The sequence below is a fragment of the Papio anubis genome, unplaced genomic scaffold (genome assembly GCF_008728515.1).
Source record: "Papio anubis isolate 15944 unplaced genomic scaffold, Panubis1.0 scaffold36, whole genome shotgun sequence".
Taxonomy (NCBI): Eukaryota; Metazoa; Chordata; class Mammalia; order Primates; family Cercopithecidae; genus Papio; species Papio anubis.
In genome coordinates this window covers 50,108-77,812 of record NW_022163746.1, presented here as the reverse complement: position 1 = coordinate 77,812, position 27,705 = coordinate 50,108, and the positions used below count along the sequence as shown (strand labels likewise).

The 27,705-nt window shown below is 43.0% G+C and overlaps 1 protein-coding gene across 1 annotated transcript in view; it reads right to left on the bottom strand.

The window, feature by feature from the left end:
* LOC116268521 (talin-2-like) overlaps window positions 1-27,705 on the bottom strand; it is a 253,145-nt gene that overhangs the window by 182,300 nt on the left and 43,140 nt on the right. Inside the window, exons 2-7 of the mRNA XM_031662038.1 lie at window positions 12,747-12,918; window positions 9,979-10,076; window positions 8,497-8,626; window positions 7,309-7,461; window positions 4,687-4,829; window positions 2,876-3,003 (exon numbers count right to left, since the gene is read on the bottom strand). Of these exons, the coding sequence (XP_031517898.1) occupies window positions 2,876-3,003; window positions 4,687-4,829; window positions 7,309-7,461; window positions 8,497-8,626; window positions 9,979-10,076; window positions 12,747-12,882 (788 nt within the window). The 5' untranslated portion in view covers window positions 12,883-12,918. The remainder of the gene's footprint in view (window positions 1-2,875; window positions 3,004-4,686; window positions 4,830-7,308; window positions 7,462-8,496; window positions 8,627-9,978; window positions 10,077-12,746; window positions 12,919-27,705) is intronic.

Below are 27,705 nucleotides of genomic sequence, written 5' to 3'. Positions count from 1 at the left end.
ATATTTTCTCTATACCTGGCACAATAAAACACATCTGCAAGTCCTCAATGTGTTAAAGAAAAACACCAGGCTCACACATAGGTAACAAAATTTCACATGAACCCCACACATTTGTACAAAAATTCACATCACACGGCCTATTTTCTGCCAGCATTTTCTGAACACAGAAAAGCATAAAGCAAATACCTGATTACTAGATTATGTGTCGTTTTTACTTCATGCACCAATAAAATGTCCCTTCTTAGGACCCTCTGAAGGTGACCTGAGGAAAACTGTCATGTAGATAAAGCATATCAGACTCAGTCTAGGAGATCCTGGCTTTTTTCTGCCTCCCCGCACTTGACTGTTCTGGGCCTTGTCTCTGTCTCTCTCTAGCACTTATTCTCCCCATCAATAGAGTAGATGGATATATTAAATCATCCTTAAATCCCTGGAAACTCTGAAAATCTTTCAGACTCTGATGATTTTCATTATTGTAAATGAGTACCTTCACTGAAGTACCAAATCCAGAAATCACTGGAGAGTCTGAAGAAAGTTCAAAGCGAATCTCATAAAAATGTCCATATTGCAACTCTGAGCAAAAATGCTAAGAAAATTTTCAAAAAATTAAAAGATATGCCCTCGTTCACATCCCTATGCACCCACCTCAGAAACTACGTAACTGAAATTTCTGGGGGCTGCATCTTCAGCACGGCTGTCACAAGTCCAACCTTCTCATTATTATTTTAAAACCCTAAATTGTTTAAGCAGATCACACATATGAAAGCTAGATTAGGAAAGAGCTAAAGGCTGCAAAAGAGAGCCCAGTCAGTCACCAGGGACAGCCCAGGCAAAAACAGGACCTGGCTATCCAACTCACAAATCAGCAAATGTGGCCTCACTGTTTTGTTTTAATTAAGAAGGGACTTATATCCTCAAGAAGTTTTACCTGCATGGTATAAGCAATAATGTACACAATTAAATATCTACATTAAGTAAAAATGCCTCATTACCTAATTTGGCCTAATTAAAAAGTAAATCAAATTCGTAAGGAAAAATAATTGCCACCAGGCAAAATTACCTTAATTTGGAATCTGAATAAGGGTGCAGGTACCACTACAGGCATAAACTTGATATTATAATCTTAGGAAAAAAAGAAACGAACTCAAAGCAATTGCTTAACTCTTGTGGTCTCAGATTATTAAGAGAAGAATACTGCTGCTGGAGTGTGAGTGTGTAGCATTCAATAGGACCACAAACTGCAGTACATACTTTTAAGACCAGTACCAATGCTTTGATATTAGTTTGTAATCTCGACACAGGCAGTCAGCTATACAGGAACATTCACGATGATTTGGTTGGTACGATCCATTATACTAGGAAACAGACCAAAGCACCCTGTAATCCCAGTTTTAAGTACCTTTGCTGCATAGTGGGAGACCAGTAAAAGGGGCAACTTTGCCTTTCATTGAAAGTAGGAATGCCTTTCAAAATGAGAGCCTGGTGTTAGAAGTCAGAAGCTATTTGCAGAGAAACTCTTTAACTGTGAATAAGCCACTTCTCTCTCTCCTGCTTCTTCCGTATCTATCAAACAAAATACTATGTTCTCAATTCACAAGGGAGTCCTGAGAACTAGTTGCCCCAAGGCTATGGAGAAAGTGAGCTAATAAAATGACCCGGGTGGCATCGTCATCAATATAAGAACCCAGTGAATGGCTACATTTGGATCTCCTTTCTACCAGGGAGACATAAAAATTCACAGCTACAAAAGTCTAAAAACAGGTAAACGTTTTATTTCCATTTTTTTGATTCATCAATCTTCCCTCCATTTTCTATTTGTCACCAGGCACTTTAAAAATAGAAACAGAATGTTGTTTCCTCCGAGGCCTCACTAGCTCTTGGTGTTTATTCCTCAATATCCGTGGCCATAATCCTCAGGCTGATGACATCAGTTGTATCTGAGGGGCCAGCTGTGAGGCTAGAAGGTGGGAATGTGGAAACTCTTCAAGGAACTTGTGCACACGGCCTTCGATAGGTGGCTGAACAGAAGGGGACGCTTCCTGAGGCTCCTGAGGAAGGAAGCCAGACGAGTGGGGTAAAAGCGGGCCCTGAGGAACACCCGGCTGTATGACTCATTTGGAGAATACAGAACTAAGTAGGTGGCAGGAACTGCTCAGAGCCATCCTCAGCCTCAGACTCACAATGTGTGGCACACTGCAGGACACAGCATCACCTTGTAAAGGTTCCCTGGGATTCACTAACCCAAGGGCAGAGGTTTGCTTTCTGCGGGGTTAACAACTCAGTTTAGACCAAACAGCATATTGGCCAGGCATTCTCTGGCACCAGAAGAAAAGTTAACTTTTCTTCTTACTCAAAGGCATATACTGGTCCCAATTACTTTCCACCAAAGTGAAAGTGGGGACAAGGGTCAAAGAAGCCTCTCCGTTATCCTCTCCCTGCGATACACTTGAACCAATACAATGAATGCACAATACCATGAATGGCCTACTGGACACATCTCATGCTGACTGGCACATCCTACAGGAAAGCTCATGTCCCTCCCCCTTACTCCCCCATTGGCGTTCACACCATGGCCCTACTGGAGTGGATTTTTTTTTAACTTTCCTCTTCACTAAGATGAAGTAGAAGGAAAAAAAAGGGGGTGGAGGGGGACACAGATCACTGAATTTCTATTCAGCAAGAAAAACTTCTCAATTTATCTTGCTTTCCCCAAAATCTGCAAATTTGGTCATCTACTTGATTGAAGAAAAGCTAGCATTCTCACAAATGATGAAATTAGGGTATGATCTTAGATACCTAGCTCAAAAAAAAAAAATGGTGAAAGGAAAAGAAGAGAGGAGAAAAGAGAAAAAAAGAAAATCAAAATGTCATTTACTCTAAAAATCCAGGTTTATGTTTATGTTCCACATGAGGTCCAAACTGTATCTGGGCTTGAAATCCACCAAACTCACAAGCTTTCTCGAAGGAGACAGGGTGAGAGCCATTCAGGATGTCATCCCGAGCCTGAAACACAAGAAGGAGGAAAAACATCAGAGGTTTGGGGGAGTGACGCATTCTCTCCACTGACACATTCCCATGGCCCAGCACACTCTCTCTGTGGAGCAGGGGACAGTGCCAGCCGACCCACGGTGACATGTGCAGGACACAGTGGATGATCACCACATGGGAGAAAACTAAGGCGAAAAAAAAACAAACCTTTGTCCAAAATGGCCTGTAGATGGAAAACATTAGAGATGTCCGGTATAGCAAAAGCAAAGTCTGACGACAACTGAGAAAGACAGAAGTGATTATAAAAAGAGGCCAAGGAAATTCATATGAAATGATCAGCTTCAAAGAGGCCAAAAGACAAATTCAGTGTACTTTTTATAATCCTAAATCATAAAGCTAGCTAATCAAATATCTAGAGGTAAAATCAACCCAACCCCCATCCCCAGATAAAGACCAATGTAATAGAAGAAGAGAAAGAAAGGCGATAGGCGCGCACACACACAGACAAGAACTCAATACTCAAGACAGCAGGGGAAAGGACAAGCGAATGCATCCTAAAATGAGGAGCTTGCTGTGTCTGAACTCCTCCTCCTCCCAGTTCTCCATCCATCACTGCTGTTGTTTTCCCCTGCCCTCCTTTCTGCCTTTCTTTCTCTAAATGACCCCCAAACCACCCAAAGATGGACACTCTCAGCTATCACTCTGAGCCTTAAGCCAATAAGCATCTTTACACTGCCCTGCTATCTCTCTCCTTTTGGCCTCCCCACTTCTTTCCTCTCAGCCCTCTTTCCATGCCATCCTTCCATCCACTAAGTCAGGGGTCAGGAAACTTCTCCAAAAGGCCAAACAGTAAACATTTCACACCTCCTGGGCCACACCGTCTCTGTCACAACTACTGAGTTCTGTCACGGGAATGCGAGAAGAGCCACAGAAGGTATGTATAACAACTACATAACCCTCAAGGGGATTTATCAATATGTGATACTTGAATACATAAGCTGTGTTACAATAAAACTTTATTCACAAGTACAGGCAAAAGGCATGACTGTAATTTGCCAACCCCCACATTATTTCTTTGGGCAGATAGATGGATAAATATGGAGAGGAAAGGGAGGGAGGGAAAGAAAGGAAGAAAGGAAGCTGGCAGGAGAGGACAAAGGTGGATGATGTTTTCCCTGAGCCACAAGCAACCTTGGGAACAATCCAGTACAATCCACATCTTCACACTGGGAAACTCAGACATGTTAAATGGCTTGTCAGTTTAACAATTACTTAAGGGTAACCACATGAAAGATTATTGAGAGGATATCTTCCAGTTAATGAGAAGTCCTGATTTTCTGACCAATATTCTCTTGCAATCTAAGATGTCAGCTAAGAAACCTTTAGTGCACTTGAAGTGGTGAGCCAGTGAAGTGAAATACAGCTGTCTCTCAAAGTCCGGCAGAGAGGGACAGTGTTGGCTACCAGGTCACAATCTGGGAAGCCATAGGGAGGCCCTACTCTGGATGGTCAGCTGCTCATCCAGAATATCAACCTGCACCACAACCAAACACATGCTTGGACCCAGGAGCAATGCCTGCTGGAAACGATGCCATAAACGTGGCAGAAGCCAGCGCCGCCCTCCTGCTCGCCACAAGATACAGCCAGGAGCTTCCTGCAATCTCATCAACCTCAGTGTCTGAGCAGTAAATACTGTACCTGAACATAAAGCAAGTTCAGCTGCACAGGGTCTCTCGAATCTACATTCTGATCAGAGTAAAAGAACTTCCGTCTAAGCAGCAACGTTTCGTTTTCATCTACTCCTTGTTCTCTGAATGTTCGGCTGTGATCCAGCCAATTTACTGCAACACAACAAGACATATAAGAGAACTGTGTTTATTTTTCCTCTTAATTAAAGGGAATTTACCAAAAGAGCAGTGTGATGCAGATTTCTGTAACTCTGATACTTAGTTATAGTTACTTCTTACATTAGTACTGTGGTTTTTAAGCTTTGCAAAATAATTTCACATCTACCAAATGACCAGCCAAAATGGAAATGAGGGAGAAAATTCCCAGTCATTCCTGAAGTTACAGCTAAAGCACTATAATGAATGTGTAATATGCTGCCTCTCTGGTGGCAGGGTGGAGGGCAGATACTCCAGTCTCAGCTAATAAAGTGATTCAGAGGCTCTGAGCATAATAAGTTACCTCTGACCTCAAGTAGAAAAGAGAAAGAAAATGAAAGTATGGAGGGAGTGGGGGAGACAACAGTAAAGGGGGGCTGGCAGAACCGTGCCATGGGTCAGCTTAAATCTCAGTCATTCTGAGAACCCTGTTCTCTCATCTATGTGTACAGGATTTGATCACTCCCCTCTACACTTTCACAGCTCTCACTCCAACACTCCTCTGCGGGCTTAAAACACATTGTGAGTTAAGTCCTTATCACCAGTGTCTCTAGATTATAAGCAACCTGAGTACAGAAAACGTGTCTCCCACATCTCCCACAGTACCTGGGAGAGTATCTTGCACATAATAATAAGTCCTTGGGTCTTCTACTAAAGTCTCTTGGAAAGAAGTATATAACTGCAAATCAAATTAGGCAGAAAGAAAAAAAAGCACACAAAGGCTCAGAGGAAATGAGAGCCTCACAGAAGATCAATAAACACAATGGCAATAATGATGTCGTCCCGATTCAGCCACAAGAACAAATACAATGAAAGGAGGAAAGAGTCTAGGTGGACTGGGTAATAAATTAAGACCCTTTCAGTGGAGGGTCAGGCAGCAAGGTGCAAACAGCATGGGCTTTAGGGACACAAGGGGTTACGTGCTGGCTTTTCCACAAATTAACTATGTAGCTATGGAAAATGACTTTCCAATCATAGAATTCTATTACTTTTTTTTTTTTTTTGAGACAGAGTCACGCTCCGTCACCCAGGCTGGAGTGCAGTGGCACAATCTCAGTTCACTGCAACCTCTGCCTCCCAGGTTCAAGCAATTCTCCTGCCTCAGCCTCCTGCATAGCTGGGATTACAGCCGTGTGCCACCACACCCAGCTAATTTTTGTACTTTTAAGCAGAGATACGGTTTCACCATGTTGGTCAGGCTGGTCTCGAACTCCTGACCTCAAGTGATCCAACCACCTCAGCCTCCCAAACTGCTAGAATTACAGGCATGAGTCACCGCGCCCAATCCACTATTACTATTTTTAACTCCTAAGGAAATAATGGGTCTAAGGCAATGGTCATTGATGGATGTTAAACATCCCCCCAAAAAAAGAAAACCAGAAACAATTCGTGATGGAAGTGCCCATCACCACTGAAGAAAGCATCTTTATTAAAATAAACACAAACACTTAAATCTAGTCAAGCCTCCAGATCTAAGGAATTAAAAGGGACAGAGGAACATGTTAAATGACACCATAGGTATGCAATGAAGAAAATCCAGACTGTACGAAATGCTGTACAAGTAAGAATTTGGTTTTTTCACATACACAAAAACTGCAAAAAGACATGAACTATCACACTGAGTGGTGACCACAGTTAATAATAATGCATTATATATTTCAAAAATGCTCATAATAGATTTTTAACAATCTTACCACAAAAAAAGATAAATTAGTGAGGTGATGGATATGTTAATTAGCTTGATTGAATCCTTCTTCAATGTCTACATAGATATATCACACTGCACCCCATAAATATACATCATTAGTATTAGTCCATTAAAAAAGAGAGATGGAAAGACTCTTAGTAAAACAAATTAATTCACGAATTAATTAACTTGTTCAACCTTATTTGGATCCCAGTTCAAACTACTAAAAAAATTTTTAGACAATAATGAAGCAAATGTGAACATGATTTGTATATCTGATATTAAGATATTTCTTTAGATGTGAAATGGTATTACAGTTACTTTTTTAAAAATTTTTATTTATTTATTTTTTGAGACAGAGTCTCACTCTGTCATCCAGGCTGGAGTACAATGGTGCGACCTCAGCTCACTGCAACCTCCACCTCCCAGGTTCAAGTGATTCTCCTGCCCGAGCCTCCTGAGTAGCTGGGAATACCAGCGTGCAGCTAATTTTTTGTGTGTTTTTAGCAGATGAGGTTTCACCATATCGGCCAGGCTGGTCTCAAACCCAACCTCAGGTAATCCACCTGCCTCGGCCTCCCAAAGTACTGGGATTATAGGCGTGAGCCACTGTGCCCAGCCTACTTTTTTTAAATAGAGTTTTAAGAAACAAAAACAAAAATCCTGTCCTGGGTCATATAGATGGTGGGAGGGAAGTAAGGCTTAGCAAAGCCTGTGTGTCTGTATTACGCTTCCTCTGCAAACACTTACGGTCATCATCTGTGTGCAGCTTGGCCTTCAACTTCTCCATTTTCCTCTCATCTCGTAACAGTGTCCTGTCTTTTTTGAGTGTGCCCGTTCCTTCCTCTTTCTTTTCATCAATAGTTTCTTGGATTAAGGAGTATTCTTCATAATTTGTTATTCCTAAAAATTGGAAATTAGGTTACAATTATAAATAATTAAATTACTGTCAACCTCTTCCAGCCTAAGGCCTGTGATATTCCAAGGAGCTCCTGGGGGCAAAGAACCAGAAACAGCCTTACTAACGTGAGGGTAGGGAGGTGGCCACATCAAACTAAATGAGGGAGCTTCAGCTAGTTAAGTCATATTCACACTGTGGGGGGGAAAACAGGTAACAAACTTGAACACTTTTTTTTCAAAAACAAATTTTTAAAAATCAGACTCTGATTTCCTCTTTCTTCCAAAATGTCTTTGGAGACCTTCCTACATTTTCACAGGGTTGTAGTCACTATGATAATACAGAATCGCCAGTGCTAAGTAATTGCTTTCATAAAGGTTTCCTAAAAATGCAGTAGTGAAATCGTACCCAAAGAAGTCACACTTACAGTAAAACTTATGTCACATTTAATTCTCTCACCTATAATAATTTTGGGGAAACACTGCCACAGAGGACGTCATGCAGAAGAAGGCAAGACAGTGTCAAACAAGAAGTGTCTGAAGGAACTGGGCTCCCTTTGCATGAAGAGAAAACTAAGATAGGCAAGTCTATTTTCTTCAAATATTTGAAGGGCTTCATTAGAAAGGAGGCAGACTTGTTCTCTGGGGAGACTAATGGAAGCCACAAGAAGAAAAACTGTCTAATAATCAATCATATGGACTGTCATCATAAGTACCCAAGGAGATAGTGAACATCTACAGGGCTTGTATAGAATAGAAGGCAGCAATGGGCAGAAGGCTGAACTACACATGACTTTCCATTTGAAAATCTCCTTGTTTTGGAGAGGGAAATGAAAGCCCTCCACTATGACTTAGTGAGAAGTCCAAATGTTTCATGTATTGGCAAGTTGGGAGAATGGACACACCCTCTGGGGATTGGACAGAACTCGGCATGTTAAGACATATTCAAAGTTGCCTAGAGATCAAATGCAGGTGGAAAAAAGAAGAGGCCTGTAATTGAAAACTAAACAAAAGATATAATGAAGGTTTATGAATGCTCACCTATTCTGCTACAAATAGTGACCAGGAGCTCCCCCACAGTCTTGGAATCATCCACCATCACCGTCTTCACAGATCCATCCAGCATCCGGATTTTCTGAGGTCTCTGTTTCTTTTTATATTCCAAAATATCCTACAGCACAAACCACACACAAATTTCACACTGTGTGGGAAAATAAATAACAAACTTGGGACACTTTTCTTTAAAAAAAAGAATTTTAAAAAAATCTGATTTCCTCTTTCTTCTAAAACATCTTTGAAAACCTTTCAAAGTTTTCAGGGGATTGTTGCCACTATGATAAAACAGAATCTCCAGTGCTAAATAACTGCTTTCATAAAGATTTCTTAAAAATCTGATAGCAAAATTGTACCCAAAGAAGTCATACTTATGCCTCACAATTACTGAAAACTATCCTCAGTGAAATGAAAGTAGAGTATGACCTCCTGAAAGGCTGGGAATGATCTGTTCTAAGGAGAATTAGCAGAGGGAGGTGACTACTTGCCTTTTCAAAAGACAGCAGTGTGTGTCGCCAATTATCTTTTAACATTGTCATAATCGACTTTTACTATCTCTATGTCTTTACTATCTGCATATAAAAACGTTTTTAATTTTTACTATAAAAACATTTTTACCTTATATATGATAAACAATGAAAGACATAAATAGCATCCTCATCATTCTTCACAGCAGTGGCATAACACAGTAATAGTGGTTTTCAAAATAGTGTGCTGAAATACATTAATGACAAGACCAAACAGGGGTAACATGTTCGGGGGATATTTTTAAGTAACTTGTTGACTACACTTCCTAAAACTAGAACTATGAACTTCCTAAAACTAAACTATTAATTTCTTATCCAAATTAATTGGCATCACCTATTTCACTCTGACTTTATGGACTACCCATCAATCTGATGGGTCCAGTTCATCCTACATACCAAAACCCGGTATCTTGGAGGTTAAGCTGACCAAAACGTTTAATATGTTTTTACTCATGACTTCTCCCTACTTCCATAACACAACCACTTTTGTTGTTGCTGTTACTACTACTGATCATTATTAAACTCACATCTCAAATTGAAGTTTCTTTTTCAGAAACAAAACACTAATATTCAGTCTCTAACTACCGTTAGGGTTACATTTCGTTTTCCCTCTCATCTGTTCTTACTTCCCATCACCAGGCATAGGAGTATCTCTTCCATACTTATAGCAAGATGCCGTATCTTATCTCACAATTACCAAATCCAACAACGCCACGTAGAAACTACTTAAAGTACTAACCTCGAACTGCTTCAATCCTTCTATGGAATCTCAAGAATTTGGATATCTGGTATTTTCTATCACCACCTGAACAGCCCTTAGAGAGTACAATGCATCGAACTATTAATAAGATGCCCTTGAATCAAAATAGCGTAACCGTGTTGGCGTCTATGGAAGGCCCAGGGACAAAGGGATGAAGAAACAGCACTGGGATCGGCAGCATACCCCATTCCGCAACATGTAGTAATCCAGTGTTCTGCCCGCTTCCAGCCAGATCCCTTTCCTGGGGTCTTCATCCGAAAGAAACAGTCCATAGTCAGAAGCTGAAATATAGATGGGAAGAAAAACAGTAGGCAAAGTGGTGATGAAGCCATCGCTGACTTCCAGGCGCTGAGCCTGCTGACTCAGCAAGGATGTGGGTGTTCTCCTTCACCAGACAGAAATGTTTCGTTTTGACAACACCAGCAGCCGCCGGGACTGCAGCAGATCTGGAGGAGTAAGAGTTGAGTTGCAGAAGCAACGCCCACAACTAAGGTCTGTGTTTCCTAAAACCGGTGGGCTGTAGTTGTGTCTAAAATGTAGAAAAATTTAGAAGCAGTCCAAATTTCCTTCTAACTGAATTTGAGCTTGTTCTCTATCCCTTTTGATAAAAACCAGACCAACATCTCATGAAGGATGACAGGACAGCAGTGAAGAAACTAAGGAAGTGACCACCTAGGCCCAAGGCCACTCAGGCAAAGGGGGACAAATGAAGCCTTTATGTCTCCAGTGACCCCTCCATCATCCCAACTGAGCAGTCTAAAAGAGGCACAGGAGTCCCTTGTGAGATAAGGCCTCTGACCCCGAACACCAACAAATTATGCAAAAGGTGCAAAATTAAATTTGGTGTTCTCTGCAGAAACCCCTGAATCTGACATAGGAAGTACAAAGGGGGCGGGGTGGCAGGAGAGGAGCAGTACCATTTCCTACCCCCAAAATTTCTTTCTTTCTTCTGAGACCCAGCTGAGGGTAAGAGCTCCTGCTGTTTCTTAGAAAAGCAACTTCAAAATCTTTAAAGGTTTATACCTTCACCAGCACTATATAGCAATCAAGCTCCCCACCCCCAACCAAAAAAAAAAAAAAAAATCTGACAGAACAACAACAGAAAAAGGGAACAGAAAAGTAAAGGCACCAGAAATGACTAGACAACCAAACAGTAGAGGAAAGTTAGGGATGTAGCAAACCTTATTTCTAAGTAATCTAGAAACACTACTAATAACATAAATAATGTTTTAATAGCCAGGGTGCGCAGTTGCTCACGCCTATAATCCTAGCAATTTGAGAGGCCAAGGTAGGTGGATCAGTTGGGCACAGGAATTTGAGACAAGCCTGAGCAACACAGCGAGACCTTGTATCTATAAAAATACAAAAATTAGCCGGGTGTGCTGGTGTGTGCACCTGCAGTCCCAGCTATTCAGGAGGCTGAGGCAAGAGGATCAACTGAGCCTGAAAGGTTGAGGCTGCAGTGAAGTGTGATGGGGCCACTGCACTCCAGCCTCAGTGACAGAGCAAGACCCCGTCTCAAAAAATAACCGTCCAGGCGCGGTGGCCCACACCTGTCATCTCAGCACTTTGGAAGGCCGAGGCAGGCAGATCACCAGAGATCAGGAGTTCAAGACCACCCTGGCTAACATGGTGAAACCCCGTCTCTACTAAAAATACAAAAAATTAGCTGGGTGTGGTGGCACGCACCTGTAATCCCAGCTACTTGGGAGGCTAAGGCAGGAGAATTGCTTGCACCCGGAAGGTGGAGGTTGCAGTGAGCCGAGATCACACTATTGCCAGCCTGGGCAACAAGAGTGAGATTCCATCTAAAAAATCATCATCATCATCATCATCATCATCATCATCATCATCATCGTCATGTTTCAGACCAAAAAGAATTTTATGAAAAGCAGATCTTTTCAAGAAGAGATTTTTGTATTTATAATTACCCTTGTTGTGATGTTTGATTTTTATTCTTCCTTTTATTTTGAGTCAGGGTTTCGTTCTGTCGCCCAGGCTGGAGTGCAGTGGCTGGATCACGGTTTGCTGCAGCCATAAACTCCTGGGTTGAAGCTACTTTCCTGCCTCGACTTCCCCAGTAGCTGAGACTACAGGCGCATACCGCAACACTCAGCTAATTTTTCAGACTTTAGTAGAGACAGGGTTTCACCCTGTTGCCTAGGCTGGTCTCTAACTCCTGGACTCAAGCGATCTTCCCGCCTTGGCCTCCCAAAGTGCTTGGATTCCAGGTGTGAGCCACCATGCTTGGCCTATTCTTTCCATTTTTAAGATAAGTTTTATCCCACTTTCACACTAAAGACGTACTGATTTGGAAGGGATCCACTTTCTCAACTGCCTGTCAAATAAATACTAAATAAAGGAAGACACATAGAGAGAAGACAAAGGGAAGGGGAAAATAAAATGGTACAAGTGGCTTTTGTTTAAACTCAGATTAATGGGGATGAGTGATTTAGCCAAACTTCAAACAAAACATGTATCACAAATGTCTTTTTTTAAAAGTTTGAGATAAAATGTATAAAGTCCCTGTAAAAAAAAAAAAAATCTTGAAATATAAGACCTGCCCTGGTTTCAATGGCAGTGGAAAGCGTTCAGCATGGGAAATAGGGTTTAGGACACATATCGCCAATATTGTTAGGGCAGCTTCACTTGCACTTTCTTGGGACGAGATGATACATGAGAATGTGATCTGTAAACTGCAGAGCATAATCCTCATGTAGGGGAGGGTCAAGTTGCTGGGCACAATGACAGTGATGACTCAGCGGTGGGTATGGTCATTGTCATCACAAGTGTCACAGAGGAAGCAGTTAGTGTCTGATCTAAGAAGACATTTCATTTGAAACATAGGCACTAATAGGCTTGTGTACCACTTGGAGCCTCTGTCTCTTTAGCCAAAAAGTGAAAAACATGCAAATACATTTTAAGAAGCCAGTAAATAACCCATGACCTACCTTGCCCAGTTTGTGCCTCAGGTACCCGTTCCCGAATGACTCGACACGCATCATACACAGCTGTAGATGGTTCAAACTGCATGGTCTTCACCACGTTGCAGTGGCGGACACAAATCTTTAAGGACAGGGCCACCATCTTCCTAGGTGATGCGGACAGTCTCACTTAGAATGTCTGGAAAACACAAAGAGACAAACCCGGATGTTCACGTTAATAGTTTGTCTTGGGGAAAAAAACAAAAAAAAGTGCTGGACTTAAAAATCAATTTTGAAAAATTTAGAGGAGGACAACTACAAAATATCGGCTAACAAGCAGAACCCCGAGGGTGACAAGTAGACCCCTGAGGAGGAGGGAGCTCCAGATGTTCACCACACCTGTCTCTGAGTAGTTCCCCTCCTTGGGGTTTCCGAGAAAAGGTCCTGGGAGTGGAATTTCCAGAGTTAATGTCCTCGAGGCAAGAGGCAGAGAGCCTTGGGCACCTATGACCGAGTCCTAAAGACAGCCTCAGTTCCCTGGGTCCTCTCAGCTCCTGGGGACAGAGAAGAATCAGAGAAGCCCTCTCAGGTGCTCCTCTTGGCACAAGGGCTCCACCACCCCCCTACCAAAAGACTTGGCTTCTGGGCCCAGCTCCATCACTAAGAGCCTGTGTCAATCTGAGAAAGTCACTTTGGCCACTCTGCCTCAATTTCTTCACAAATAAAGTGGCTATAATGATATCGGCCCTGAACAGTGCATAAAATAGAATCCCAAGGAAAGATCAATGTGAGGCCAGAGAGGCCAATCTTAAACCCAAAGGGTACCAAGAAGCTTCATGTGATTGGGGTCTCAAAGTGAATAAATGCAACTCAATTCTGATTTTGTTTAGACAAACTATGGAGATATTTTGTTTCTTGTCCGGCTCAATAGCTTTAGAAAATACACAGGTGGCTGGGTGCAGTGGCTCACGCCTGTAATCCCAGCACTTTGGGAGGCTGAAGGGGGCGGATCACTTGAACTCAGGAGTTCAAGACAGCCTGCCCAACATGGTGAAACCCTGTCTCTATTAAAAACATAAAAATTAGCCTGGCATGGTGGCATACACCTGTAATCCCAGCTACTTGGGAGGCTGAGACAGGAGAATTGCTTGAACCCGGGAGAGCTGAGATCATGCCACTGCACTCCAGTCTGGACAACAGAGTGAGACTCTGTCTCAAAAAAAAAAAAAAAAAAAAAAAAAAAGAGGGAAAGGGAAAGGGAAAGGGAAGGGAAGGAAAGGAAAGACACAGGTTTAGGCTAAGTTTGAATTCGTTCATAAAAGCCTTCTTTTAAAAATGTAAGTTCAACAACTTAGTGCTTTTTCTTTGAGTTGGTGGCTCATGGTGTATTTCCAGTGTCTGCTCTATTTCATGGCCAAAAACTGACCTGTCCCCTACTCACTTAACCCAAGCTGGTCTCTATCAAATATACTCCTTGGGCACAAGACAGACAGAAAGAAACCTGTATCACAAATGCTTTTTTCTTTGTGCCTGAAGAACCAACTCAGACATAACTAGCTGAGTGTCATCCCAGCAAGCAAAACAAGGCCCTTTATAGCTAGTGGCTAAAAGAATCTTAGAGCAGCTCGGATAACATCAATCCACAGGTATTTCAAGCTCACTCTCTTTCTGGTGTTTCATTAGAGAACCTGCAGGTAGTCAACCTGGACTCTAGCTTCTTCCCACAGAAGAAGGGAGGTGCCAGGAGGCAATGAGATGGCCACAAGGCAGAGGGGACAGCAGGCTGCCCAGGCCCAGGCAGTGCTGCAGATGCCCCCAGGGTCTCAGCTTCTCGGCATGCTTGATTGCTGGCGTCCTAACAACAGGTGGCTGGGTCACTTGGATACAGGAGATGTTTTTCAACAGATGCTCTGGTGAACGCGGGCATGGTTTACACGGTCTCACAAAGCAACCTTTCAGGCCGTCCAACTGCAATGTCATTCTGACCCCTGCTTGCATTCTGAATGAATTTTGCCATGAAAATTGTAAAAATATTCCTTAGTTGAGAAATGTCAGGATATACTTCTCAATAAACAACAGCAGTGTTCACTGGGAATCCGCCTAAAACCGAATTAATTAACTAAAGCCTGGGCAGTGGCTGGATTGCCGACACAGCAGAGGGGTTCCAAATATCTGGCAATTCCCACCTGCAATATTGAAGATTTTTAAAGCCATATGTAAAAGTTCCCCGCTCCCCCCTTTATGGGCCAAGTTAACCCAGCAACTCCCCGATTGGGGGAAATAAATTTAAACTCTAGAGATAAATGGACTAATTTGCTGTGATGTAGATCATTCCATGGCTGGTCCGTCCCCTGGGGCTGGCGACAATTGCTAAAATCTGTGACTGGTGGTAAGAGTCAGTGAGGAAAGCCACAAAGCTCCACGCTGTCATGGACGCTGTTTATGGGATGCAACAGAGAGGATGGGATGGTTAATATAATCTGTTCCCTGGGAAAAGGAAATGTTTTAAGTGTTGCTGTGTGAAGGCTGACCTCCCCAGGCTAAAAACTGAGCTTTCTGAAAGGTAAATGAATGGTCCCCCTAACTATGCAGAGAGAGATTCCATCAAAGCCGAGAGGGAGCTGTGACATGGACCCTAGAGCCAAATGTAACAGCAGGACCTAATACTGGGAGCTCAGAAGGAAGCAGAAGACACATAGAGGAGCAAGGCAAAAGCGGCAAAAGGGGCAGCAGAATCGAAAGAGGGAGCCCTGCAGGGCATGGCAAGCCGCCTGGGGCTGCGGGGTCCACAAGGTGCACAGGAGAGAGGCTCAGAGAGCTGGGAAGCAGACAGGAAGGAGAGAAGCAGAAACAGGAGGACATGAAGGAAAACCTATGTCCAAAACAACTGGAAAAAGAAAGGCTGCTGGGGGCAAAGATTTGGAGGTGAGTTTCTTTGAGAGGTATTCAGTGGAGAGGTAGAGTTGAACACAAAGATGGAGAGAGAACTGGGTGGGAGGGGCTAGAAAGACCACCTAGGGAGTGAGGGCGAGCAAGGCGAAACCTAATGACTCAGTTCTGGGAACAACATTCTGAATTGGCAGAGAAGACACTGGCAAAGGAGGCACAGGGGTAGGTGAGGGAAGAGAACTGACAGAGGGTGGAACCCAGGAGAAAGCATATCAAACAGAAGCGAGAGGTCAGCTGTGCTCACTGCTGGTCACAGGTCAGCTAAGATGCAACTGAGACATTGCAATTGAATCTGGCAAATTGGAGGGCTTTAGGGGGATGGGGGTCGGGGGATGGTGCGGGGGAGAGCCTGGAGTAGCAGGTTCAGGAGAGAGATGGAAGACAGGGGTGGCCCAGCAGGTATGGACTTGTCTCCTGAGCAGGTATGCTAGGAGGGCGCAGAGGAACAGGCAGTAGCTCAGATTTATGCTTTTAAGACTTTGTAATCCAAAAGTGCACATCACATGGTTGCTGTAAACTCCATAGGGAAGTTATCTACATAGACATGGTTTCCACCTTATTATGGTCCTAGAGACAGTCCCAGGACAGCTAAGTGCCCTTCCTCACCGTACATAATCTCTCTTCTGCACCAGGTGCACATGGCTGCCCCGGGTCTATTGCGGAGAAGGTGAGTGGCTAAGTCTGGGTTCATAGAAACGACCCTGGGTGCGGAGTCTGAGGTGCAGGCTCAATTCCAGGCCTCCTGATGCCTTTGACCTCTGGACCTGTCACTTCCCCTCTGCTGCCTTCAGAGAGCAGGAGGTGACCTGCTGCCACAGAAGGAGCTTCCTGATATGATACTCAATGCTTGGCCAGCTATTCCCGTTGGATCCTCAGTCTCCTCATCCTTACATCTCAAGAGGGGGCAGGGCATGCAATGGAGGGTAGTTCAGGGTAGGTGTTCAACAGACAAGAAATACTACATTCACTATAAGACTTGTGGCCTCAACTTTTTTTTTTTTTTAATCACCCAAAAACAACTATTGCAAAAAAGCATCACAGGAACACAATATACAAAAAAAAAAAGAAAAAGAAAAAGAAAGAAAGAAAAAGAAAAAGAATCCTGAAAACTAAACTAGTCATTCTTATAGAACACCACATATGGGTGTAAGACTAAAATCCCCAGCATCGCCTTCTCACTTCTGGCTCCCTGTTTTATTAAGATTTCGTTTTTCGAAGCTCGAGATAAGGCCAACAACTGACTTCCCAGGAATGTCTCTAAAAGACCAATACTTTGTAATCTACAACATTATATTTAAAGACAAGGTATTTTAATTATTCTCATGCAAGATAGTCACTGACATAGGGAAACCTAGATGAGCTCTGAAATCAAAGTATATGGAATTTATTCAGCATCCCACAAGAACCACAGCAATGAGCTGTTTCTAGCACCACTCACAACAAAATGAGACACTGGCAAAACGGACACTTGCTGGAATCAACTACCATGACTTACCCTATAGCAAAAAGAAAGTAGGATTAAGGCCGGGTGTGGAGGCTCACGCCTGTAATCCCAGCACTTTGGGAGGCCAAGTCGGGCAGATCACCTGAGGTCAGGAGTTTGAGACCAGCCTGGCCAACATGGCAAAACCCCGTCTCTACAAAAAATACAAAAATTAGCTGGGCGTGGTGGTGGGCACCTGTAATTCCAGCTACTCGGGAGGCTGAGGCAGGAGAATCACTTGAATTCAGGAGGAGAAGGCTGCAATGAGCCGAGATCGTACCACTGCACCCCAGCCTGGGTGACAGAGCAAGGCTCTGTCTCAAAAAAACAGAAAACAAAGAAAAACAACAACAAAAAGAAAGTAGGATTAGAACATATAGCAACCAAGAAATGTAGACTAAAGATGACTGTGTGTTTTCCACACTTGTGAGAAATTTAACTGTACATCCACTAAAGCCCTGCGAAAATGAGGCAGCTCAGACCACACACCTCAACAAAGATTTATGCTCCTTGTCCACTGTGATGTTTTCAGGGCAGCACAGCCTGCAACTGGTCCTGGTCTCTACTTTTCTGTACCCAAACCCCTCTCCAGGCTGTTCATCGTGCAGACTCTGAGGCTAGGACAGCTGATCAGGTTTCCTTTTCTAGTTTCGCTGCATGAAAGTTCAGAGCCAAATCTCTACAATTTCTTGCAGAGTTGTTATAGTCGAATCCCTTTTTCTATTTTATCTTATTGTTTGTTTTTCCTTTCCCCCAATTTGAATGACTACTATCTTATTGGATCTTAAGTTTTTTTTTTTTTTTTCCCTCAAAGACTGGGTATAAATTCATAAAACCTGCACTGTGTTTCTTTTCATCATCTTGTCTCACTCTGACCATTTCTGCCCTCATTGTATGTGTGAAGGTTGCATGACCCAACACAAAACCCTTCTGTGGTTTCCTCTGTGGAAATGGAGCTGATGAAACCAGTGGTGAAACCCAGACACTGTCCTTTTAAAATACACTTTTCTGTCCCAGGGAGCTGTAAACAGCCCAGGATGATGGCAGCAGTGCAGGTTGCTCAGGATCACCCTGGTTCACCCAGGGACAAACAAGCTCAGCTCCAGCAGAGGCCTCCTTCTCTTCAAAATAAATGCCTGTCATTGGTCAAGATGAGCAGCCTCCCCTTGGATCTCTACCTATAAGGGAGGACCACGAGGTGCCCCGACCCCACCTGCCTTACCAGCTGCGTGACCTGAGCTGGTCACTTAACTGCCATCTGCCTCAGTCTCCTACAAAATGGGAGATAGTAACAGATCTACCTATAAGATTGCTAGAGAATTAAATGAGTCAAAGGCACAGAGAAAAGGCTAGGTAAGGGCTTATTGTTACTATTGTTATTATTATTATTTTGAGATGGAGTTTCGCTCGTTGCCCAGGCTAGAACGCAGTGGCGCAGTCTCGGGTCACTGCAACCTCTGCCTCCTGAGTTCAAGAGATTCTCCTGCCTCAGCCTCCCGAGTAGCTGGGACTACAGGCGGGTGCTACCATGCCCAGTTAATTTTGTATTTTTAGTAGAGTCAGAGTTTCTCCACCTTGGCCAGGCTGGTCTCAAACTCCCAACTTCAGGTGATCCATCTGCCTTGGCCTCACAAAGTGCTGGGATTACAGGTGTGACCCACCGCACCCAGCCTGGGCTTGTTATTATTATTAATAACATTAGTCATGGGAGCTGCAGAAACAATGGAAGCAGCATACTTGAGTCGGCCACCATCTGAACTACAAACATCATTTTATTGCTTATTTTGTATCTGTTATGTACTAGATAACCTAACAGGCATTAGGGGGCAAAGACAGGCACAATTCCTGTCTACATGGAGCTCACCTTCTAGTTAGCCCTTTATTCACTTAAATAAATAGAGTTCCTGTGGGCCAGGTGCAGTGGCTCATGCCTGGAATCCTAGTACTTTGGGAGGCCTAGGTGGGCAGATTATCTGAGGTCAGGAGTTTGAGACCAGCCTAGCCAACATGGTGAAATCTCATCTCTACTAAAAATACAAAAATTAGCCGAGCTAGTTAGCGTGTGCCTGTAGTCCCAGCTACCCAGGAGGCTGAGGCAGGAGAACCACTGGAACCTGAGAGGCGGAGGCTGCCGTGAGCCAAGATCGCACCACTGCACTCCAGCCTGGGTGACAGAACGAGATTCCGTCTCAAAAAAATAAATAAAAATTAAAAATAAATAAATATAGCTCCTATGTTTATTTTTATGGCAGTCATACAACATGCTTTTCCTAGACACAGAACTTTCTGAGCATGAGCTGTGAGGCTGAGTATGTGTGTCAAGCAGCTAACTCCTATAGCCCCTGGGCTGTTTCTCCTGGAGGTCACTTAGGTTCCCCCAACCCAAGAGTTCAAGAGGGAAAAGTCCTCGCCCTGTGGGGCAAGGCTGGCATTACTATCAGCTTCCACCCTGGGGCCTGCTCATGAGCTCTGCCTAGGGGCAACTTAGGGGAGACACAATGGGGGCTCTGCACACTCCTGTGTAAAGCAGGGGTTTGTGCCCACCTGGCAAGACCAGAGGGCCAGGCCACCATACCTCAATGGGGCCTTGGAGGTCTATAAGAGTAAGAGCTGGCCACCATTCCCCTCTTCTGCCTCCAGCCACTGGCTCTCCACCGTGACCTCTTGGGAAGGCCTCTGTGCCCAATTTTGGATGGCTGTACTTGCTTCAATTCATCTGTGGCTACACCTCAATCTCCTGGGAATGATTCAGCTCTCTCAAAGAAACGCCAAGGAAAGAGCTTCCCCTTCTCCACTCCCTACCTCTCTTCTACAAGGGAGGAAGAGAAGTAGCTTCTCTGCAGGTAAGAACCCACCGTGGACTGGGTCACAGCCACCCACAAGTGCTGCAAGTGCCAAAGCCAGGGTCTTGCCCTCCATCTCGCTCTGCAGGACAGTCTGGGCTCAGGTACCCTGGGGCTTGCCTTGAACATTCGGACTCCAGGCACTGAGCAGGTCAGGCATAGACAGGTGCCTATCTGTCCCCATCTAGGAAGGTAAGTCAAGTCATGCCTTCACTGGGAGGCAGCTATCTTTAATTTAAGGAGGGACCAGGAGGCAAGGAAGCAGGGCAACCCATTTGATGTCATCGTCAGTCCAGCTTTACCAAGGAGCCACATCTTCTGAAAGTTACCAAGGCCCTCCCTATTAATTTTGTCAACCCACTGGGCCCTGGATATCTCTTCCCAGCTGGTAGGAACCCAGAGGGCAGGGCCTGAGTGGAAAGGCTCCCCTAGCCTCGGTATCTACACTTGAGAGAGCCCCATGCTATAGTAAGCTCAGGGAAAGCAGCAATGAACACAGCTCATGTGACTTTTCCATGTGGCTAACAGCCACTTAGAATAGGACCAGGACAGCTAAGCTCCTGTCTGTAGCCAGAGTGGGGAGACCAGAAAACTAGCGAGAACATTTATGTAAGAATCCCAGAGTTCTCCCTTATGGAGGCAAGAGAGGCCAGGAGTACTGTTTGAACACTTCAACTAGAAATAACCATTGTTAAAAGGTCAAGTGGTAAATGAACAAAGGAGAAATCATTAACCACCCACACAAGTGTGAACTTAGCAGCAGTCCATGCAGGTCAGTAAAAATTCCAGCCACATTGTTGGCTCCCAGGGCTGCTTTGCAAACCCCATGTATCCCTAAGTAAACTGCGGGGCCACCACAGTTCCCAATATAGCAGCAATAAGATATAGATAGATATAGATCTAGATATAGATCTAGATCTATAGCCTAGTGTCAGGAATACATTTGCCATTACAAGTCCATCTCCCCTGCTGGCTTCAGAGGGCAATAACGCATCAATAGAGTCATCTTTGTATTTCAAGGCCTAGCACAGTGTCCACAGTGTCCACCATACAGTAGGTGCTCAATAAAAATCTGTGGACTTAATACATACTCCATGGAAAGATTTAACCGGATTTTCCCCTAAATTAGTCATTAGGAATTACCCACAGTAATATCACAACTAAAGGATGAACAGAGGGCCAACATCCAGCAGACCAAGCTATGTCTCAACAACAGCCCGCTCTAGGAAGCACAGATGCTGAACTTCAAGGCTGACAAGATGAAGCTCTCCATCTGGGCAAATGAACAACTCAAAAAAAGAACGAATGCCACATCAGTCAGAAATAACTGGAAGCTCCATGAGAGCAAGGACTATGTGTATTGCTCACAATGAAGTGCCTGACATAGAGAAGGTTCAATACATACTTATTTAATGCATGAATGGGGTGGGGAGAAGTCAGCATTTCTACCCTCCACTAAGAACCAAAGAGAGTGCCCACAACATGGAATACAAGAATGATGAGAAAAGACCTTTGATACTGTTTTCCATTTTCAGGTGAAGAAACTAAAACCTTGAAGTCAAGAGACCTTCCCAAAATTCACATTGCCAGAAAAGCACAACCAACCTTCTCACACTGCCACAATGAACAGAGAGGGTATGCACACGGTTGATTAGCGCCCTCCCAGGATCCCTCCAACTTACCCTCCCACTGCCAGGCAGTTTTGGCACTGGCACCTGGAATTCCATCATTAAGTATACTGTTGGTCATAAAGATTTGTCCCCAGTTAAACTTCGCAATAAAAATGGATATGTGCATTTGCTGCCTATCACTGTCATAGAAATGGTAAGTTTCAGAACCCTCCAGGCAACTTAGCTGAGCTCTGCCCTTTATTAAAGATGATGCCTAATTAAGAGGAAATTCTGCTGAGGAAGGGGTAGTGTGCTACAGAACACACTAGAACTCTGGCACAGTGGAGAAAGGGCGGTGAGCAGGGGAGTATGAAAAAAGGACCGGCTGAAAGAGAGGGGAGCCGACGCCTATGTTCTCACAGCTTTATGATTTTGCCTAGAGCCGATCTTTAATGCACACATAGCATTTTGAAATGTATGGAAAATCAGCTTCAAGCTGCTTAGCCCAAATATTAAGGCCACCACCCAGCCTCATCTAACCCGCTTCCTATCTTCTATGCACATTATAAGAATCCTCCATACTAATGAAATAGATGATTTTTCAATCTCTGCAAAATTGCTTCAGTTATTTCAGCCTGTGTGTCTGAAATGTGACCACACTCCGCTCCAGGTCCTCGGTTACCCCTCAACCCAGCATCCAGTTTTGCTTCTATAAACTAGTCTTTAAACTCTGCCCCAACAAGTAAGGATCTGTCTGCTCCCCTCAACTCTCGGAGCACTCAGCTGCGACCCTGCTCCAACACCAGCCCTCCTGGCCTGAGTCACCAGTGAAACAAAGAGGAAATGCTATCACCTGATGACCACTCAGCACTGAAGCGTTCCATGGTACATCCATGTATGTCTTGTCCCTGGATATGATCAATAGGCTAGAAAGTTAAAAAGATTTTGATTTTTTTTTTTGCACCCCTCCTTTCATAGATAAAAACAGAGGTTCTGGGAAGATACGTGAATTCCTGGCCTGTGTGTGGAAGATACTGTCGTTTTTTGTCGAACTGTAAGAAGGCTGTGTCAGCCCTCCAGCAATCTCACTATTCCCCTGTGGTTGCCAAGACAGCTGAATAAATCATTCATACATTTCAGTCCTCTTGGAGTCTACCTTTCAGTCCTGCTATTTTCCTCCTCTTGTTACAAGCTTCAGAAAGAAGGTGGCTCTAAACTGAACTCTGACTTTGAATTCTTTTATACATTAACTTATTCAAATGATTGAAAGTAGATTGTTTACAAAAATGGATACAATAGAAATGTAAAAGGTCAGGTTCAAGAAAAAAAATAGAAGAAAAATAAAAGTGAAGGTCAAGACCAGTTGAACTATGAATTATTTACCATTTTTCTAGATAACAGGGAATAACTCATCCCATTACTTGTTTTTGTTGACCCTTGGTGGCGAGCCTATACCATCTCAGGAAGGCATATTCTGTAGGCTCCTGCTGAGGCTGAGCAACACAGGCTCTGTCATTAAGGCACACACCACTGTGATGGATACAGATACACTTGACTTTTACTGGGGGTCGGGGGGAAAGCTTGGTTCTACAGTGATCGGGGAGGTCATTCAGGGTTTTCTTCCAGACTGACCCTGGAAGAATGAGTGACAAGAACTGTATGCAAGTTCCTTCTCAACTGACTCTCTTCATGCTGGGCTTAATTTGAGAGTAAGAAAGTGTGGCCCCCATTGAGGAACATCTGCTAAAAGCAGCATGGATCTGGGTTGCCGAGTGACCATGCAAACCTACATTATCATGCTTGCTTTCACCCCAAAAATGGAAGAATCTTGCACTTCCTAGCTCCATTTCCTTGCCCTGCAAGGACCAGCGAGGAAAAGGCTGAAACCCCACACCACACATTACTCAAAAAGGCAACAGCACATTTTTGGACTTGGGTGAAATTTTCTTCAATCTTGAAGAAAAAAGGAAAGAAATTAAAAACCTATTCTTGCCATTTGTCTATGTTAACCTATTAACCATAAATTAGAAGGACCTAAAAATCTGGCATATATTTGGAGAACTGAAACAAACCAAGAAACCTGACTAAACTTTCCATTTGTATAGACTCAAAGTCCATCCATATATCATCGCATTACCAATCCAGGAGTCACAGAACGAACTGGATTCTCCAAAGGCTCCTCATTTTCTACCACCACTCATTCCAAGGTTACCCCCATCTTATACCTAAAACTTGCAATGTTTCAGTTAAACTATATATACATACATATATATATCTATCTATCTTACAGTATCCGTGATCTTAGACTTAGAATTCATTAAGTCTAGTTCTCTACAGGTTATGTAAATCCTTGCTGTAATTTTCCCATCCTTCTGCATGTAAGAATTAAAACAAATAAATACATGTATTTAAAAAAATTTTTTAAGTACACAGTAGCAGCTAACATATGTAAGTGATTACGTGCCAGGCACTGATGCTAAGCCCGTTTTATGTTAAGGCACTGAATCCTCAACATAACCCCATGCTAAGGGGTTTAGACTTCATCCAAGCAGGACAACAAAAACAGAGCAGTTATGTGAACTTGACCAAGGCCATGGATCTGAGGATTCTGCCTCCTAATGTGTGCTGTTTAAAACAGAAGGGAACATGGAGAAGTCGATACAGTGCTTATGCCAGGAATGCAGTAAAATGGGGAAAAAAAAATTTTATTGATAATATTGTTTTTATTAATAATTGAACTTTCACTTGTTGCATTATTATATGTCACACACTGAACTAAGCACTTTACCTAATTATTCTGGAAAATCATTAGGTGAGGAAGATCCTACTTACCCTAAATTAGGCTTAATAGAGATTATGTCTTGTAAGGAACAGGCAAACACAAGAGGAAAGGTAACCCAGGTCTGTCTGAAGCTAGACTTCCATGTCTGGCCCCACCCCACTTAAAGATAAATACCACTAACATTTGGACACATTTCCTTTCAATGAATATGCATACTTTATGTGGTTGAGATGATATGCTCTATATAATTCTATATCCTAAGTTTTCCCCATTCTAATTACATAATATTCTCCCACAGTATCGCAAACTCTTTACAAACACTGTTTTTAATAAATACATAATATTGTGGCCGGGCGCAGTGGCTCAAGCCTGTAATCCCAGCACTTTGGGAGGTCGAGACAGGCGGATCATGAGGTCAGGAGATCGATACCATCCTGGCTAACCCGATGAAACCTCGTCTCTACAAAAAAATATAAAAAACTAGCCGGGTGAGGTGGTGGGCACCTGTAGTCCCAGCTACTCCAGAGGCTGAGGCAGGAGAATGGCGTAAACCCGGGAGGCGGAGCTTGCAGTGAGCTGAGATCCAGCCGCTGCACTCCAGACTGGGCGACAGAGCGAGACTCCGTCTCAAATAAATACATACATACATACATACATAATATTGTAAATAAGGTCCCATAATTTAATAGCTGTATCTTTTTGTGTATATCAGCTATTTGCAAGTTTTCACTATTACAAATAAGGATGCAGTAAGGATTTCTTTGTTTGAAACCTCTTCTGCTTTTTATTTCAGATTATTTTCTTAAGCTAAATTTCTTCCTTTTGTTAAAGGAATCATCAGCATTTTTACAAAGCAACCCAGAAGATAACAAAACAACAAGAAATAATGAAATCTGAATGTACAGGTATCAGCTGTTTGATTTATGGGTTAGCTAAATGAATATGCATTAACAACTGGGAAGGCCAATAATCAATCCAGGTTTTATAGTTCAATCTACACCACAGAACCATCCTGCCATCCAGGGCTCAAGCTGCAACGGACCACACCAACAGACAGAATTGACAGAGGAATGAATGGGAGAAAAAACATCTGGCATAGGCAATAAACCAGATTTACAGAAAAGCAGAGAAAAGATAAATGTTTAACAAAAATTTTAAAATATATTGCAAACAGTGGAAATGACAGAGAGGAGGAGGAGGATTGGACTAGACCTTACTACAGAAAGCCGTGTGGATGCGCATAGTGAGCAGCCACGTGCTGCTGTCTGTAAGCCCAAGTTTTTAGAACTGCCTACCAGACCGAACCCCAATTACAAAAAGGATATTAACTAAATTGAAGTAGGCTGATGAAGTATCATTTTCCTATAGTTAATAAAATAAAGACAGATCAAAAGTCTTACCAATCTCATCGGTGAGTTATGAATAAGATTTGTATTTTCAAATAGCAAAAAAACAAATCAAACTGCAGCCTGGACACATACATATTACTTCATCAAAAGCACAAGGAAGAAACAAACACGTCCCCATGGGAGATGACATGAAACGATGAATTCTCAACAGCACAGTTGAGGACAGTGTTTTAAAGGATTGTTTTAAGATACTGTCACATTTGCTGTACCTCCACAACCTGGACTTATTCTTGAAAAACAATTCCAAAAATAAATAGAAAACTTAAGATAAAGCTGGAAAAGTATCAGAAGAAATGCACAAACCAATCAAAGAGAAACAGGGATAAACAGTAAGAATCTCTAAAGAAATGGTAGGACTAAAGAACCCCCTGAATTGGCAAGGGGCCTCATCAATGGGAATTTGTGCTACAATCTTGTGTCATCTGTCAGCACCAGTCTATAAAACTGATATTCATCTTGTCCTCCAACAGTGCACCTAGCTTAATGCTATGGGCTGAATTGTGTTTCTTCCAAAATTCATATGTTAAGGTCCTAACCCCCAGGACTTCAGACTGCGACGTTATTTGAAGATGGCACCTTTACAGAGGCAATCAGGTTAAAATGAGGTCATTAGAGCAGGTCATAATCCAAATTGACCATTGTCCTTATAAGAAGGAGAAATTTGGACACAAACACACAGGAAGGATGATGTAAAGAGGACAGGAAAAGATGGCCATCTACAAGCCACAAGAGAGGCCTGGAACAGATCCCTCCCTCACAGCCTTCAGATGGAACACCATGACCTTGAACTTCTAGCCTCCAGAACTGTGAGACAATCAGTTTCTGTTATTTAAGCCACCCAATTAGTGGTATTTTGTTAGGGGACAGCCCTGGCAAACTAATCTATTTAGCCAGGCTAAATATGGCCCAATTAGGATATTAGTAAGTACAATAAGCCTAAATATAGTTCTTTTAACACAAAATGGCAAGTAGTACAGTTAAATGTAAGTGGTAATCAGTGAAATAATTATAAACGTGTGTGAATATGTAAATATAGGCATAGCTGGGCCTCATACCTATAATCGCATTGACTCAAAGGCTTAGGTGGAAGGAGTGCTTGAGTCCAGGAGTTCAAGAGCAGCCTGGGCAACATAGCAAGACTCTGTCTCTACATAGAGACTCTGTCTCTATGAGCTATGATCATATCACTGCACTGCAGCCTGAGTAACAGAACAAGACAGCATCTCTAAAACAAACAAATATAAGCAAAGATGCAGGTGCTGGTGTAGGCAATGACATATGCACATGCATATGTATATATTGTGCCCAAGGTCACAAAGCTAGCAAATGATAGGAACAGGACTCTAACCTGGGTATATCTGCCTCCAGGGCCCATGTCTTGCTATAATACCACCATACTGTACCACCTAACAAAACTACATGGCAATTTGAAAATTATCTGTAAGAATAGGATATGATTGATGCTACATAGAATTTAGAGTGCTTCCAGCCAAGTAGGAAAGAGACTATGTTAGCATTTTGTTAGAGTGGCAGACTTATACTTTGTTTCCTGTTTGTTTTATTTTGGCTTTTGTTATACTGGAATTAAAATAAATAAATTCAACTGCAACACAAGCCCACTTTCGGTTACTCTAATACAGATGAAACCAAATAGTGTTTTTCCTTGTCAGATTGCTCCTCCATCATATAAAAAGGGATGGGAAGCACCTCTGTGGAGTCTCCCTCCACATTCAGTACAACCACCTCAAACTGCAGACGTAAATATCTAGGGCACAGTATTTTGTGGATATAGAGGGTAAGGTTCAGATTCTGGGCCTAGGGGAAGGATACAGGTCAATCTACACCCATTTATCAATAACTTATAATGCACAGGACACTGTACAGATTACTTCAGGAGAATAAACAAGATG